The 16,063-nt window shown below is 45.7% G+C and overlaps 2 protein-coding genes across 6 annotated transcripts in view; one reads left to right on the top strand and one right to left on the bottom strand.

Annotated features, from left to right (window-relative positions):
* Window positions 1-16,063, bottom strand: part of CUNH14orf119 (chromosome unknown C14orf119 homolog) — a 275,876-nt gene that overhangs the window by 3,635 nt on the left and 256,178 nt on the right. The gene's annotated exons all lie outside the window — the stretch shown is intronic.
* The window catches only part of ACIN1 (apoptotic chromatin condensation inducer 1), a 42,787-nt gene continuing 26,791 nt past the window's right edge, over window positions 68-16,063 (top strand). For 2 of the 5 annotated variants that reach the window (XM_056134418.1, XM_056134421.1), the window contains exons 1-5: window positions 68-238; window positions 1,807-1,872; window positions 5,636-5,747; window positions 6,320-6,424; window positions 15,597-15,682. In XM_056134418.1, coding sequence (XP_055990393.1) covers window positions 101-238; window positions 1,807-1,872; window positions 5,636-5,747; window positions 6,320-6,424; window positions 15,597-15,682 — 507 coding nt within the window. In that variant the 5' untranslated portion in view covers window positions 68-100. The remainder of the gene's footprint in view (window positions 239-1,806; window positions 1,873-5,635; window positions 5,748-6,319; window positions 6,425-15,596; window positions 15,683-16,063) is intronic. The other 3 variants (XM_056134417.1, XM_056134416.1, XM_056134419.1) reach the window with 3 other exon arrangements.

The following is a 16,063-nucleotide window of genomic DNA, read 5'->3' on the forward strand; positions in this document are numbered from 1 at the left end:
TTGCAGTGGGCGGGGCCAGTGCGGTCCGTTCGAAGGGCGTTGGCGGAAATTACCGAAGATGCCCGAAGCCGTCGGGACGGACCCGAGTACCTCACGCAAGATGGCGGAGCTGGAGGAGGTGACTCTGGACGGGAAGCCTCTTCAGGCGCTGCGGGTGACCGACCTGAAGGCCGCGCTGGAGCAGCGAGGCCTAGCCAAGAGCGGGCAGAAGAGTGCCCTGGTCAAGCGGCTCAAAGGGGTAAGGGGACGGCGCTGCCGGGGTGTCGGCGGGGTGCGGACCCGGTAGAGACGAGTCTCTGCCGCGGCGCAGGCGCAGTGTCCGGGCTCGGCGCGAGCTCGCTCAGGCCGCCAGCGCGAGCCTCGGGGCCCCCGCGCGCTCGGGGGTTGGCGAGTCTCGTGCCGGGAGAGAGCGAGAGCGCGAGCGCGAGCGCGTCGGTTCCCGCCTTAACGGCAGCGGCGCGAGCCCCAAAATGGGAGGGTGCGCGCTACTCTCCCGGAGTGTCTTCGGCTTCTTCCTCCTTCCCCCACCCCCGCCTTGTTTGTGTCTGTGGCTCCGGCGCATGCGCCGCGGAAGGAGTTAAAGCCCACTACGACCCGCGGCGTTGCTGGCCCGAGAGAGGGCGGGGGTGGGGGGCGCCGATTGGGGCCGGGTCGGAGTTGTGGGGGTACGCTCGGGGGTGGGGTGGGGGTGGAGGTGGAGGTGGAGGGGGGAGGCGGCGGCGGACCGCCGGGAGCGGGTGCCCGGAAGGACGGGGCTCGGACCGGGCTGGACGTGCTCGCCCGGCGCGGCCGGGAGCTGCGCTGGGCTTGACGGCCGCCGGCGAGCGCGGCGCGCGAGGCTTCGGGCTCCCCGGGGCGTCCCGCCGCTCTCGGGGCGCCGGCGGAACCCGGTGGCGATTGGTGCGCGGGGCGGGCGGGGCGGTGAGTTGTTGGCGGGGCCGCCCCGGCCGGAGCGGGCGCGGGCGGGGATGGTCCGAGGGGCACCCGGGGAGCCGGGCTCGTCGTCGGGGCTCCGGAGGGTCCGTGGCGGGCCGTGCCGGCGAGGCTGGGCAACTGCCGCGGGTGCCGGAGGGGCCGAGAGACCGTTGCTTCCCCGGGGGCGGGCGGGGGGGGGGGGCAGGCGGTGCGGGGAGGGGAGGGGAGAGGAGGCTGATAGTTCGGCGTGAGTTGTGTGGCATGGGGGGTCAGAAACACCGGGTTGCCGCTGCAGTCGGATCATTTTTGTGTCCCTCCCGTTCCCCCCCCCTCCCCCCCCCCCCGCTCCCCAAACACACACCCCGGTAGCCGCTCTGTCATTTTCGGAAATCGAATCCCACGGAGCCTCCACTTTGTGTTGGCAACTCGAGTTCACTGAGCCAAGTAGGTGGGAGTCCCCGGGGTCACTCACAGACTTGAGGGGTTCATGGCCGCCCACCCCCAGCAGAATCCCCAGAGTGGTCTCGTGGAGTTGGTGGAGCTGATTGGCCTTGTGGTAGTGGTTTTTCCTACCTGCAATTGATGCGAAAGGGGCACTGACGGGTGCAGAAGATCAGAGGGGATGGGAGGCCCCCCACCCCCACCCTGCCTCTGCCTGTTGTTGATTTGGTGACATAGTTGGGTCACTCAGGCTGTTCATTGGGAGGTATGACCCTGGCTACCTTTGAGGGTCTTCGGTAGATGAACAGAACAGTCTTAGTAAAAGGCTGTAGGTCCCTGGCAAAGGACTGCGGTTTGTGTTTGGTTGATGGTTGCCTTTAGAGATTGGTTGGGAGAGTGTTGGTTTCCTTTCGCCCACTGGTGTGTGACTTTTGCCCTTCTCTGTACCAGGCCCTAATGCTAGAAAATTTACAGAAACATTCAACACCCCATGCTGCATTCCAGCCAAATTCCCAGGTAAGAAAGGTTCATTAGATGGGTGGGCCGTTTGGATGTACAGACACCAGGGGAAGGCATGGTGTTTATTTACTTATTTTAATGAACTTCTTAGTATTTTCTAGAGTCCCTTGGATCAGAAATTTTTTATACCACAACAGTTGAATTCTAATCAAGCCCGAATTTATACAAGGACAGGGAATAAAGAACATAATTAGAACAACTATTAATTTCTGATACTTGGCATGGTTTGTATAGAAAGATGTGACTAGTTGATTAAACATAGTACAGATCTCTGAAGTCATTTATTTGCCGTTGATTTAGGGAAAGTAGGAATGAAGTAGACAATAAGGGCACTGTAGGAAAATATTGATCCAAGAATACTTGTGTTGACATAGAATTTTCAAAAGTTTAAGCCTTTGAAAATCATTTACCTTTACTGGACTTAACTGCTGTAGGCTTACTCCTAAATATCACTAATAGCTCTGTTAGACAAGGAGCTTAAGTTTTGAAGTATTTGGTTTCTTCATTTTACTTATGTAGTAGGAGAGAAGGTTGGACAACTAGTTGCATGTATTTGTAACCATGCTGGGGTTTTGTGGAGTTGCCTTTTTTTTTTTTTTTAATGGCTATATCCGGCAGTACTCGGGGATCTGACTGTGCTCAGAGATTGCTGCAGGCAGGGCTCAGGGGACCATATAGGGTGCCAGGGATCAAACCCAGATAAGCAGTATGCCGAGCAAGTACCTTACCTGCTGCATTTTCTCAGTCTCTTGAAGGCCCTTCTTAGAGCCAAGTGTCCATTTGCTCAGAGAAGATGTCTTTCACACTCCTTTTAACTGATTGTGTCTATTTTTACCTGCATTATATATTGTAATAACCAAAATTTCTTTAGAAGAAATTCTATAACTAAAAAAAATTTGAGACTATGAGCTGATTTCTTTAGAGTGTGTATATACACATATATACATATATTTTTTTGGTATATACCTTTTTTTAAAAAAATTTTTTTTTTTGGTCACTCCCAGCAGTACTCAGAGGACTACCTGGGGTCACTGCTTGCAGGGCAAATACCCTGCCAGCTATACTATCTCTAGTCACAAACATGTGTATTTGTATTGGGGGGAGGTATTGGACCATACCCAGCAATGCTCAGGATTTTTTTTTTTCCTTGCCTTTTGGGTTACACCTGGCCATGCACTGGGGAATTACTCTATTACTCTTGGCTGTGCTCAGGGGAACATATGGGACGCCAGGGATCGAAGCTGGGTTGGCTACTTGCAAGGCAAATGTCCTGTCTGCTGTTCTATTGCTCTGGCCCCAGTGCTCAGGATCTTGTCCTGGCCCAGGGATCACTCCTGCCCCTCCTGCAGTGCTGTGGATTGAACTGGGGTTGGCTGCATGAAAGTCAAGTGCCTTTACTCCTGTACACTCTCTCCAACCCTCTTTAGCATTTTCAAATCCCTGTACAGTGGGTCATGCACTTACAGTGAAAAATCCAGGTCTTTGTAAGTACAGTGATGTGCAGCTCCAGTGTTAGATGAAGTCCCAAGGTACTTGGAAAAACAAGAGCGCCTTCCTACTCCCTTGTTACCACTTCGTTAAGCTGTAAGTATCATAATCCAGCCAGTTTACAGAGATTTAATTTACAATTTTAACAAGCGAAAGAAACCAAGTAATGAGCTCACGGTTACATTCTTTTTGCATTTTAGTTTTTGAAACTTTGATTTTATTAACATAGGTTTTTATTTATTTACTTTTTATGGTGCTGGCGATTGAACCCAATTCACACATATTTAGGCCAAGCACTCTTCCCTGAACCATATCCTCAACCTCTAACATAGGATTTTTGTGACAAATACTTGTATCCTCTAATACTTGCTACCCAAGTTTCCTCAATACCTATGGTGTACCAGAAATTCAGTTCTAGTTTAGGTAAAAATAAGCATTTACCATGCTTAAGAAAGTTCATTGGTAACACATAAAGTATTTGGATTTTTTCCTTTTTCTAGAGTACTAATAGTAGTACTTACCAAGCAAGAATGTTCTCTTGGGGCCTATCTTAATCATATAGTGGGTAAGGTACTTACTTGCCTTGCATGCAGCTGATCTGGCTTCTATCTCCCGAACCCCAGATGACCCCTCCAGGTCATGCCACGAGTGATCCCTGAGCACAGAATCAGGTGTAAGACCTGAACACTCCCATGTATGGCCCAAAAACCAATCAAAAAAATGTTCTCAGGAGGAGGACTTGGTGCAAAGAAAGCTGAGGGCAGGAAGGTGATAAGGATAGTCTGAATTGCAGAAAAAGGAATTAAACTCCTGGATTTTGTTTGTTTGGGACACACTTGGCTCTATGCTTTAGGATGGTTCTCAGTGGTACGCAGTGCTAGGAACTGAACCTGGGTCTCCTGTGTGCAGAGCATACTTTCAGCCTATTCCATTATTTGAGTTCCTGGATTTTAAATATCATTGCTGAGGATTTTTTCTTATCTGAAGAAAATAGGAATAAGAACTCTGTCTAAATGCTGAATTGAGGGCCAGAGCGATAATACAGTGGGGAGGGCATTTACCTTTCACATGGCAGACTCGGGTTCTATTCCCAGCATCTCGTATGGTCCCCAAAGCACTGCCAGGAGTAATTCCTGAGTGCATGAGCTAGGCGTAAACTCTGAGCATCGCTGGGTATGACCCCCCTCCCCCAAAAAAAAGGCTGAATTGAGGGGCCAGAGTAAAAGTACAATGGCCCTGCACAAGGCCAACCCAGGTTCTATCCCTGGCATCCCTCCTGAAGCACCTCCGGGTATGACCCAAAAAAACAAACAAAAAATGCTGAATTGATAGTCCCTTTCCTTAGTCTCTTGGTCTTAGATCTTAAATACTGTACTTGAGTTTTGGAGATACAGCAAAACGTGTGTTGGATAAATGGAGAATGATCTTTTTTTTTCTTTCCTATTTTTTTGAAGGAATTGTATTTAGATAATAATTTTAAGTTATGTAAAACTAAATCAGCTACATTTCCACAGGAATGTTGACTTATTTTTACTTTATTTTGGTTTTTGGGTCATACCCAGCAATGGTCAGGGCTTACTTTTGGCTCTGCAATCAGGGAATCACTCCAGACAGGCTCTGGGGACCATATGGAATGCTGGGGATATCAAACCTGGGTCTGCTGTGTGCAAGTATCCCACCCACTGTTCTATTTCCCTAACAGCTAATTTTATTATTTTTTTAAAGAAATTTTATTTTTTAGATTTTAATTATTATTATTATTTTGCTTTTTGGGTTACACCCAGTGATGCTCAGGGGTTACTCATGGCTCTGCACTCAGGAATTATTCCTGGTGGTGCTTGGGAGACCATATGGGATGCCAGGGATTGAACCCTAGATGACTGCATGCAAGGCAAACGTCCTACCCTCTGTACTGGTCCTAATTTTATTTTTAAATTGTTTGTGCATCACTCTTTGGTTAGGAACTGAAAAATTACATTGCTTGGTGTTATAGTTAATGCCTTGTATGCTTAAGGCTCTTGGGTTCAGTCTCTGGCATTGGGTGGGGAGGGATATAATAAAATTATTTATGGCAATTCCTCTTTCTGCCACCTTTTATGATAAATAGAACTACTTTGGCCCTCAACATAGGAATAGCTTAGAAAAGGACCTTCAGATATTTTTTTCTTTCATGGGTCCAAACATGCGAGATAGACTTTACTTCATGGAATTTTCTTTTTGCATTTTCCTGGTTTGCTTTCCTAGACTTTCTTTTTCCATGTCCTCTACATAGATTGGCGAGGAAATGAGCCAGAACAGTTTCATAAAGCAGTATCTGGAAAAGCAGCAGGAGCTACTTAGGCAGCGTTTGGAACGTGAAGCTCGTGAAGCTGCTGAACATGAAGGTAAGCCTAGACTGTTGCTTATTACAAGGAGTTCTTTATTCATAGTCCTGTCACAGAGTAGATGGGCTTGTTTAGGCAATTTTAGGAATAAGCCAGGCTGAAAAGTGCAACTTACTTGCTTTGATAGTTTATGGAACCAAGAGAGTTTACTATTTTTACTTTTGTCAGGGAAAAAGACACATATTTTACTGTTATTTTAGAATTCCTGCCAGAGGAGGAAGAGTTATAAGTAATTTTCATTTTATTTTGGCTATGCTTAGGGGTTATTCCTGGCTCTGCACTCAGGAAATAGTCCTGGTAGTGCCCTGGGGACCATGTGGGATGCTGGGTATTGAACCTGGTTTGGTCATGTGTAAGACACTCTTCCCACTGTACTACTCCTCTGGCCCCAAATTATAAGTAAACTGCTTTAGGTAGAACTTACTCTTAGGGAGATTTTTCTCTTTGTGCAGTGCTCTTTGTAGTATATACTCTCTATCTCTGACTTTGCCTCATGTCCTCACTCCTCCACATATTCCCTCATGCTGAGCCCTTCACTCCCTCCCTGCCCCGACCCAATCTGTACTTTGCAGACGCTTCAGCAGAGTCTGAGGACGAGATGATCCATCCCGAGGGAGTGGCTTCCCTGCTGCCTCCTGACTTTCAGAGCAGCCTGGAGCTCAGCAGACATTCACCCAGTACGTATCTCCCTCCCCACTGCGCTCTTAGGTCAGTTCGCGTAGTTGGTGGGGGGAGATAGTTATACCTCCTTTCATGCTAAGCCTTCATAAAGCCCTAGGAAAATTCTGTGACGTTTCTATTTGACGTCTTTTTTTTTTTTCTTTTTGGGTCACACCCGGCGATGCTGGGGGTTACTCCTTCCTGGCTCTGCACTCAGGAATCACTCCTGGCGGTGCTTGGGGAACCATATGGGATGCTGGGAATCGAACCCGGGTCAGCTGCGTGCAAGGCAGACACCCTACTCGCTGTGCTATTGCTCCAGCCCCCTTGACATCTGTTTTTAAGGAAAGAATGTCTTTTTTAAAGTCTCTGTCATGTCAAGCTCTCCAGAATATTTTATGAAGTCAAACATTTCTTTCCGTTTGTACCTCTTTAAGTCTCTGCTTTCTCTCAGTTTAGTAACAAATGCAACTGTTTGTCTCTTCATCAAGTGTATGTGTTGCATCTTCAGTCATATCTCCCAGTATATCCAGTCATACCTCCAGGTGTGCATCTGCTGCAATGACTAATTCATTCACCAGACTGGCTTCCAATACCTGTTATATTGCACATTAGGAATACAGCAGAGGAAGACAAAAGTATCTGCTAAGGAAATGGCGAGTTCAGCAAAGAATACTGTCTGTACTGGACTGTCCTCCCGTTGTTCATCGATTTGCTCAAGCAGGCCCAGTAACGTCTCCATTTTGAGACTTGTTGTTACTGTGTTTGGCATATCGAATACATCACGGGTAGCTTGCCGGGCTTTGCCGTGCGGGCAAGATACTCTCAGTAGCTTGCCGGGCTCTCCGAGAGGGTCAGAGGAATCGAACCAGGCTCGGCTAGGCTGGCTGTGCGCAAGGCAAACGCCTTACCATTGTGCTATTGCCCCTGGGGATTAAACAAGTTATTACCTAAGTATTTACAGTTGTGTTGTCTGCTATGTAAAGAGGCAGGGCAGAATTTTGGTTTGTTTTCAGGACATACCCGCAGTACTCTAGGCTTACTTCTGACTCTGCACTAAGGGATCACTCCTAGAGGACTTGGAGGACCATATAGGGTGCTGTGGATGGAACCCTGGTCAGTGACGTTCAAGACCGGTGCCTTACCTGCTATACTATTGCTCTAGCCAGGGGCAGGTTATTTTTGTTAGAAAATTGCAGATCTTCTGATACAGTGTGTTCAAGGAAGATTAATTTTTTTATGTTACTAAAATTTCTGAACACCCAGCTTTGCTTAATGTTCTATAAATGCAGCCTTTTAGGGGCTGAAGTGATAGTACAGTAGGGAAGGTGCTTGCCTTGCACGTGGCTAACCTGGATTTCAATCCCACCATGTAGTATCCCCCCCCCCCCCCCCCCCCGCCCCACCAGGAGTATCCCTGAGCACTGCTGGGTGTGGTCTTCAAACCAAAGTAAGTAAATTAATGCACCCTTTTGTCCTATAGGTAGTTATGTTTATATATATGCGCACACACACATAGATATACATATATATAAGTAGCACTGTAGCACTGACCTCCCGTTGTTCATCGATTTTGCTTGAGTGGGCACCAGTAACATCTCCATTGTGAGACTTGTTGTTACTGTTTTTGGCATATCGAATATGCCACGGGGAGCTTGCCAGGCTCTGTCATGCGGGCGGGATACTCTTGATAGCTTGCCGGGCTCTCCGAGAGGGATTGAGCAATTGAACCCGGATCGGCCGCGTGCAAGGCAAATGCTCTACCTGCTGTATGTATATAAAATCCGAAGTGCAAATTAGCTAATATTTTGAACCACCTTTTGGTGGGGAGGACAGCTTGAGCGCTCCCCACACCAAAAGGTAGGGTTTTGTGTGTGTGTGTGGGTGAGAGAGAGAGAGAGAGAGAGAGAGAGGGAGAGAGAGAGAGAGAGAGAGAGAGAGTAGAGCAAATGTACAAACAAGGCCCTGGGTTTGGTCCCCAGCACCATGTACATTCCCAATACCACTGCATACATGAACACTTCTCTAGAAGTGTTGCCCTGATTGCTAGCCCTGAGCAGTCCTGTGTCACCCACCTGTGAAAACACAAAATTATCAGACCAGCACATCTAGTTGCCATTGAATGGCCCCTATAGAATATATATATGTAGACATTCATTGAATTCCACTATAGGGGCTGGATAGATAGTATAGCTAGTAAAATGCTCACCTTGTATGCAGCTGACCTGGGTTCCATCCCCAGCTTTCCATATGGCCCTCTGAACACTATCGGAAGTGATTCTTGAGTGCAGATCCAGGAGTAACCTGTGAACATTGCCAGATGTGACCAACCTCCCTACCCACCACCAAAAACAAATTTCTGCCAAGTGCAGATGTGCATGCCAGGATATATTTGAAGTTAACACTTTGTCACTGTCACTGTCCTCCCGTTGTTCATCAATTTGCTCGAGCAGGCCCAGTAACATTGTGAGACTTGTTACTGTGTTTGGCATATTGAGTATGTCAACGGGTAGCTTGCCAGGCTTTGCCGTGCGGGCGAGATAATCTCGGTAGTTTGCTGGGCTCTCCGAGAGGGGCAGAGGAATTGAACTTCGGTCGGCCATGTTGGCTGCGTGCAAGGCAAACGCCCTACCTGCTGTGCTATCGCTCTAGCCTAAACACTTTGTGAAATTTATTATAATTGCATATTAAACTTAACAGATGGTATGCTTTTGGTATGTATGTATATATGATTGTACGTATGTATTTATGATGCCAGAAGTCAAACCCAGGGCCTCACACCTGCAAAGACTGTGCTTTATCATTAATCTACATCCACAGCCCAAAGATTTTTTTTGTGTGTGTGTGTTTTTAAGCTGTTTTGTTTTGTTTTGTTTTGTTTTGTTTTTGGACCATACCTGTCAATGCTCGGGTTTCTCCTGGCTCTGCACTCAGCAATCATTCCTCGCAGTGCTCAGAGGACCTTATAGGTTGTCAGGATTTGAACCCTGGTCAACCACCTCCAAGGCAAGCAAGCACTCGTACCTACTGTCCTATCTATCTGAATCTGGTATGTTTTATTGGGGGGGGGGGCTTTTTTGGCTTTCTGGGTCACACCTAGCAATGCTCAGGGCTTATTCCTGGCTCTGTACTCAGGAATTACTCCTGGCAGTCCACTGGTGACCATATGGGATGCCAGGATTGAACCTGGATCGGTTGAATACAAGGCAAATGTCCCACCCACTGTGGTATCGCTTCAGCCTCAGGCTGGTATGTTTTTAAGTGACATAAGTAGTATTGAAGCCAGAGTGATAGTACAGTGTAGGACTCTGGCCTCACTTACATAAAGTATAAGCTCATTGAGCTCTCTCTGGTCCAGTGTTGGCTCTTGATGTTTGGGCAAATGTTAGATGATACATTGCAGTCAGTGTAGTGTCAGACAGATTAGCTTCGTTGCTTTAAAAATCTTCTATGCTCTATCTGTTCATCCCTTACCCTCGGCCTTTTTTCCTTTTATTAGCCATAACAAATCAGTCTTACTCGTATTTGCAGAGAACCTTAAAATTTATGGAAAGCATTCTTTTAGTTTTTTTTGGGGGGGGGGGGCTAGTTGGGCTGGGGGTGGGGCTTGGCCTACACCTCATGGTGCTCATAGTTCTATGCTCAGGGATTACTCCTCGTTGTATTCAGGGGACCATATGCAGAGGATTGAACCTGGGTTGGCTGCATGCAAGATAGGAGCCCTACCCACTGTGCTATCTATCTCTCTTGTCCATAGTTTTACTTTTTTTGTTTGTTTGGGGGCCACATTCAGTAGTACTCAGGGCTTATTTCTGGTTCTCAGAAACCAGGGGCTTGGATAACATATATGTTGCCAGGGATCAAACCTGGATCAGCCACATGCAAGGCTGTACTGTCTTTCCAGCCCCAGTCTCACTCATTATTATGACTTGATCTATCATAGCTAATTTAATTATGAAATTATATACCTGCCCAAACTATTAATTTCACAGATTATTCGTCAGCTATCTTCTGAGGAGTCTGGCCTGTCACTGTTTATCCTGACCATTGATGCTATACACATACTCATAATGCAGCTCATTACTAACTTGTGGTTTATACATAGAGATTCTATTAAACAAGTGAATTGCTTTGTTTTAATTTTTTGTGTTTGGGCCACACATGGTGGTGTTCAGGGGTTACTCCTGACTGTGAGCTTAGAAATCAGGGAATCAGGAGGGTTAAGGGAATCATATGGATTGTAGGGGATCAAATCCAAGTGAGTCATGTGCAAGACAAGTGCTCTACCCACTGTACTTATCACTCTGGCCCCTATATAAATGATCTTTGAGTAAAAATTGCAACTTCTAGTTTGGGTGTTTTTTTTTTTTAATTGAATCACTGTGAGATAGGCACTTAAAAAGCTGTTCATGGGGCTGGAGTGATAGCACAGTGGGCAGGCATTTGCCTTGCATGTGGCTCATCTGGGTTTGGTCATCGGCATCCCATATGGTCCCCCAAGCACCGCCAGGAGTGATTCCTGAGTGCAGAGCCAGGAGTAACCACTGAGCATTGCCAGGTATGACCCAAAAAGCCAAAAAAAAAAAGTTGTTTATGATTAGGTTTCAGTCATTCAGCATATTCAAGCATTCCAACATCCATACCTCCACCATTGTACATTTCCCAGCACCGGTTCCCCAGGTTCCCTCCCATCACCCTCTTACTTCCCATCTAGTTTGTTTTATGTTTATTGTTTATGCTTCTTTGTGGTGGGGGTGGGCAGTGGGACCCACATCTGGCAGTGTTCAAGGTTTTTTCTTGGTACTGTGCTCAAGGATCACTCCTGGGTGGATGTGATTTGGGGCACCATATGTGATGCCGGGGATCGAATCCAGGTCAACTACGTGAAAGGGAAGTGCCTTACCTCCTGTACTCTCTCATTGCACAACCCCCCTTTTATTTATTTATTTATTTATTTATTGAATCACTGTGGGAAAGGTTACAAAGCTTTCAGGTTTATGTCTCAGTCATGCAAATATCAAACACATTTCCCTTTACCAATACTTATTAACCCCCTTTTTTAAATCAGAAGCAGAGATTCAGACTGTTTTTTAGACCTTTTAAAAATATGAGAGAACACCTTGATTAGAGCTCATACCATCTGCTTTATTAGTTTAGAAACTAGCTACTTAAACTGAGTTGTGACTCCATATGTAACCATGTAACTGAATGCAGAGATCATGAAAAATCTGTTTTACAAAATAAATTTATAAGGGGGTTTGAACACTAATGCAGCATTTGGCTTGCACACAGTTGCATCAGCTGCAACCCTGGTTCAAATCCCCAGCACCACATACACATATAGTCCTCTGAGCACTGCCAGGGCTTATCCCTCAGCACAGAGCTAGGAATAGCCTCTAGAGAGCACTAGGGATGTCCCAACACCCTACCCCTCCATAAAATAGGTTTGTGATTCCTTATCAATAATGTTTGATATATTTGCCTTTTTGGGGGCACAGGGGACATACTTGGCGGTACTCAAGGGTTACTCCTGGCTCTACACTTGGAAATTAACCCTGGTGATGCTGGGGGTACCATATAGGATGCTGGGGATTGAACCCAAATCAGCTGTGTACGAGGCAGGCACCATACCCAGCCCTTACATACCTATTCTGTATACCTGAAGTCACATGAAAATTTCTTTGGCAAGAAGGGGTTACAAAAGGAAAAAAGTTTAAAAGGCCCATTGTTTCGTGGTTAATTTAACTTTTTTGTTTTTTGTTTTGGGACTTATCAGCACCCAGCAATGCTCAGGGCTTATTTCTAACACTGTGCTTAGGAATCTATTCCTGGCAGACTCGGGGGACCAATTGGGATGTAGGAGGTTGAACAGGGTGGCTGTATGCAAAGAAAACACCCTACCCACTATATTTTTCTAGCCCCTGAATTTTTTGTACATGGCTAAAAGTGAGCCTATTTCTAGTTAAGTGTCTTGGATAAAATTATCTTTAGGGTGTCATTCTAAATTCTTATTAATATTTGAATATAACTTTGTAATATTGTAATACTAGTAGAAAACCACTTTTTTTTACCTTTTTTGGGGGGGGTGGGTCACACCCGGCGATGCACAGGGGTTACTCCTGACTCATGCACTCAGGAATTACTCCTGGAGGTGCTCTGGGACCATATGGGATGCTAGGAATCAAACCCAGATTGGTCGCGTACAAGGCAAACACCCTACCCGCTATGCTCTTGCTCCAGCCCCAGAAAACCACTATTTAATACTGATAAACATCTTTAGTTTACCCCCTTTCTTCATTAGTCAAAACATTGAACCCGGTTTATTGCACTTCTTTTGTTTTGTGCTGGGGGCTACTCTTGACTAGGTGTGCTTAGGGGTTAGTCTTTAGTTGGTATTTGGGGGACCATGTGGTTCTGGAGATCAAATACCAGGACTCCTATATACAAAGTACAAGCTACCTCCACAACCCAATACCCAAACTCTTTCTGTGTGTGTGTTTTTTGGGTCACACCCGGTGATACTCAGGAATCACTCCTGGTGGTGCTCGGGGGACCATATTGATGCTGGGAATTGAACCCGGGCCGGCCATGTGCAAGGCAAATGCCCTACCTGCTGTGCTATCGCTCCAGCCCTCCAATACCCCAAATCTTTTATTATTTGCTTTTTGGGTCACACCTGGCGATGCACAGGGTTACACTCAGGAATTACCCCTGGCGGTGCTCAGGGGACCATCTGGGATGCTGGGAATCGAACCCACGTTAACCGCATGCATGGCAAATGCCCTACCTGCTGTGCTATTGCTCCAGCTCCCCAATACCCAAATTCTTTTTTTTAAGTTAAAGGGTAAGCAATTTATTAGCCGTCCTTTTAATTGTAGTTAAAGAAACATGGTTAATATTTTGTAGTTGTGTGCACAAAGTTATTACACCTTTCCCACTACCAAAGTATCAGAAACATTCATCCACTGCCCTAATGTCATGTCTTCCTTACACCCCCTCCCCACACTGCTTGGTGGCCTCAATTCTTTAATCAAAGTTCAAGAGTTTATTACTCAAAACTGCCTATTCCATTTTGTGCCTTTATGTACCACATATGAGTGAGATTATCCAGTAATTTCTTCTCCATCTGATTTAATTTGCTTAGCATGATACCTCTATGCTCATTCACAGTGTTCCTTTTAAATAAAATCATTACTAAAATATTAACCATCCTTACCTCATTCTAATATCCAGAAATTCAGTCCTGATCAAAATATATATCTTGCGTAGGCCCTTTAACTTGGACATAGAAAAGTACTTACAAAAGTATATGTGAGACTATAGACCAAACATGACTGCCACTCACTGCCTCTCCTGCAAACCACAATGCCCAATAAGAGAGAAGCAAACAAAAGGGAATGCCCCGCCACAGAGGCAGGGCGAGACGGGGGAATTGGGGGGGGGGGAAGAGGGATACTGGGATCCGGGGTGGCTACCCAAATTCTTAAAGTGATTTTCCCGTAGTTATTTTCAGTTGAATATATGTGACTTTTTAACTTTTTATGTGAACTTCATCGATTTGCTCGAGTGGGCCCAGTAACATTGTGAGACTTGTTACTGTGTTTGGCATATCAAATATGTCATGAAGGATTCCTTCTCCCCTCTTGGAGAGCCCGGTAGGCTACTGAGACTATCTCGCCTGCACGGCAAAAGCCTGGCAAGCTACCCGTGACATACTTGATATGCCAAACAAGTCTCACAATGTTACTGGGCCCGCTCGAGCAAATTGATGAACAACAGGAGGACAGTGACAGTGACATGAACTTAGTTTTCCTAAGGAAAAAATTGAGGGGCTGGAGCAATAGCACATCCAGTAGGGCATTTGCCTTGCATGCGGCTCACCTGGGTTCGAGTCCCACCATCCCATATGGTCCCCTGAGCACCACTAGGTGAGTGCATGAGCCAGGAGTAACCCCTGTGCATCATCAGGTGTGATCCAGAAAGCAAAAAAAAAAAAAATTTGGAAAAACTTTTGAATTCCCAATATGTAAAATACAATTGAAAGGGTCCATTTTTGAAACCATTTTTTGTTTTTTCAGTGCTCAGGGAATACTTTATGCTCAGTGTCCAAGGGACCATTCGGTTCTGATGATCGATCCATTTTTCCTGTCTGGGCTTGAAGTAAAAGGGACTTTTAGGAACTTTAAGTTCCTTAAAACCACCATTTAGGGGCTGGAGGCATAGTACAATGGGAGAGGGCACTTGCCTTGCATATGGCTAACCCAGGTTTGATCCCCAGCATCCCATATGGTCTCTAGAGTACCATCAGTAGTGATTCCTGAGTACAGATTGAGGAGTAAGCCCTGAGCATCACGGTGTGGCCAGAAACCAAACCAACAAACAACCCATTATTTAAGGTAATTGGTCATCTGATGAAAAGGGACACCAACCTGTGGTTATGTTAAAATCCTATTTTTTTTTTTTTGGCCGAGTGGGGCAGTGGTTTGGCCATATCCAGCAGTGCACCAGGATTATATGTGGTGCTGAGGATCAAAACTGGCTTGGCCGTATACATGCTAACTTACCTGTACTATCAACCCAGTGACGTTTTACATGAATAATTGCCCTTTGTATTTTTACATTCCTGTCTGAAAGTTTGAAGTCTCAAAGTTATTTTATATTTATTTGAGTTATTTGTAATATGTGAGTTGATTTTGAGATATACTAAAATGTTTTAGATGTGTATACCAGAAATAATCAGTAAAACCGTGACTTTTAAAATTTAATCCTCCTGAAACTCAGCTTAAAGTATGCACTGTAGTTGCCTCATTAATAACTCTGACGGGGCTGTTTAGGGGGATATGAAGGGAGGAACACCTGGCGCGGTGCACAAGTATCACTCCTGACGGGCTCAGGGGACTATATGTGGTGCTGGGTATGCAACCAGGGTTGACCGTGTGCAGGGCAACTGTCCTACCCATTGTATCTTTCTGGCCCCTGACAGGGCTTTTTCTTCTTTCTTTCTTTCTTTCTTTCTTTCTTTCTTTCTTTCTTTTAATATCTGTCTCTTCTTCCTTGTAAAAGCCAGAGAAATTGAAGCAGATAATGTACTAACTATAGTACAAATGATTCAGTTGGTTGAATTTTAGTAAGCAGCCTTGAATGAATCTTTGTCATATGTTTGACTTAATACTTATTTTCATTTAATAGGAAAAAGCTCTATTTCTGAAGAAAAGGGTGAATCTGATGATGAGAAACGAAGGAAAGGAGAGCGACGCTCAACTAGGGTCAGACAGGTAACTCTGTATACCTCCTAAGGCATTCATCCCTTTGGACAGTGCTTTGGACATCTTAACAATTAGAGTTTTAAGAATTGGTGCTTTTTTAGATTCACCATCATCATCATCCTCATCTCTCTTTCTCCTTGGTTTTTGGGCCACAGCTGGTGGTGCTCGGGCCACTCCCAGCTTTGCTCAAGGGCATTCCTTGCAGTGTTCAGGGAACCGTGCATTGCTGGTGATCAAGTCAGGCCTCTTGCAAAGCATGTGATCAACCTGGTCCCCATGTTTGTCTTGTTAGCGTTAAATTGTTTTTGATCTGCTTTGCATTCAGATTCATAAGTAAGCATATAAAAAGTAAAACTTGGGTATGCAGAGGTAGTACAGAGTTTGAAGGTT

Source organism: Sorex fumeus, unplaced genomic scaffold (genome assembly GCF_029834395.1).
Source record: "Sorex fumeus unplaced genomic scaffold, SorFum_2.1 ptg000098l, whole genome shotgun sequence".
In the NCBI taxonomy this organism is placed as follows: domain Eukaryota; kingdom Metazoa; phylum Chordata; class Mammalia; order Eulipotyphla; family Soricidae; genus Sorex; species Sorex fumeus.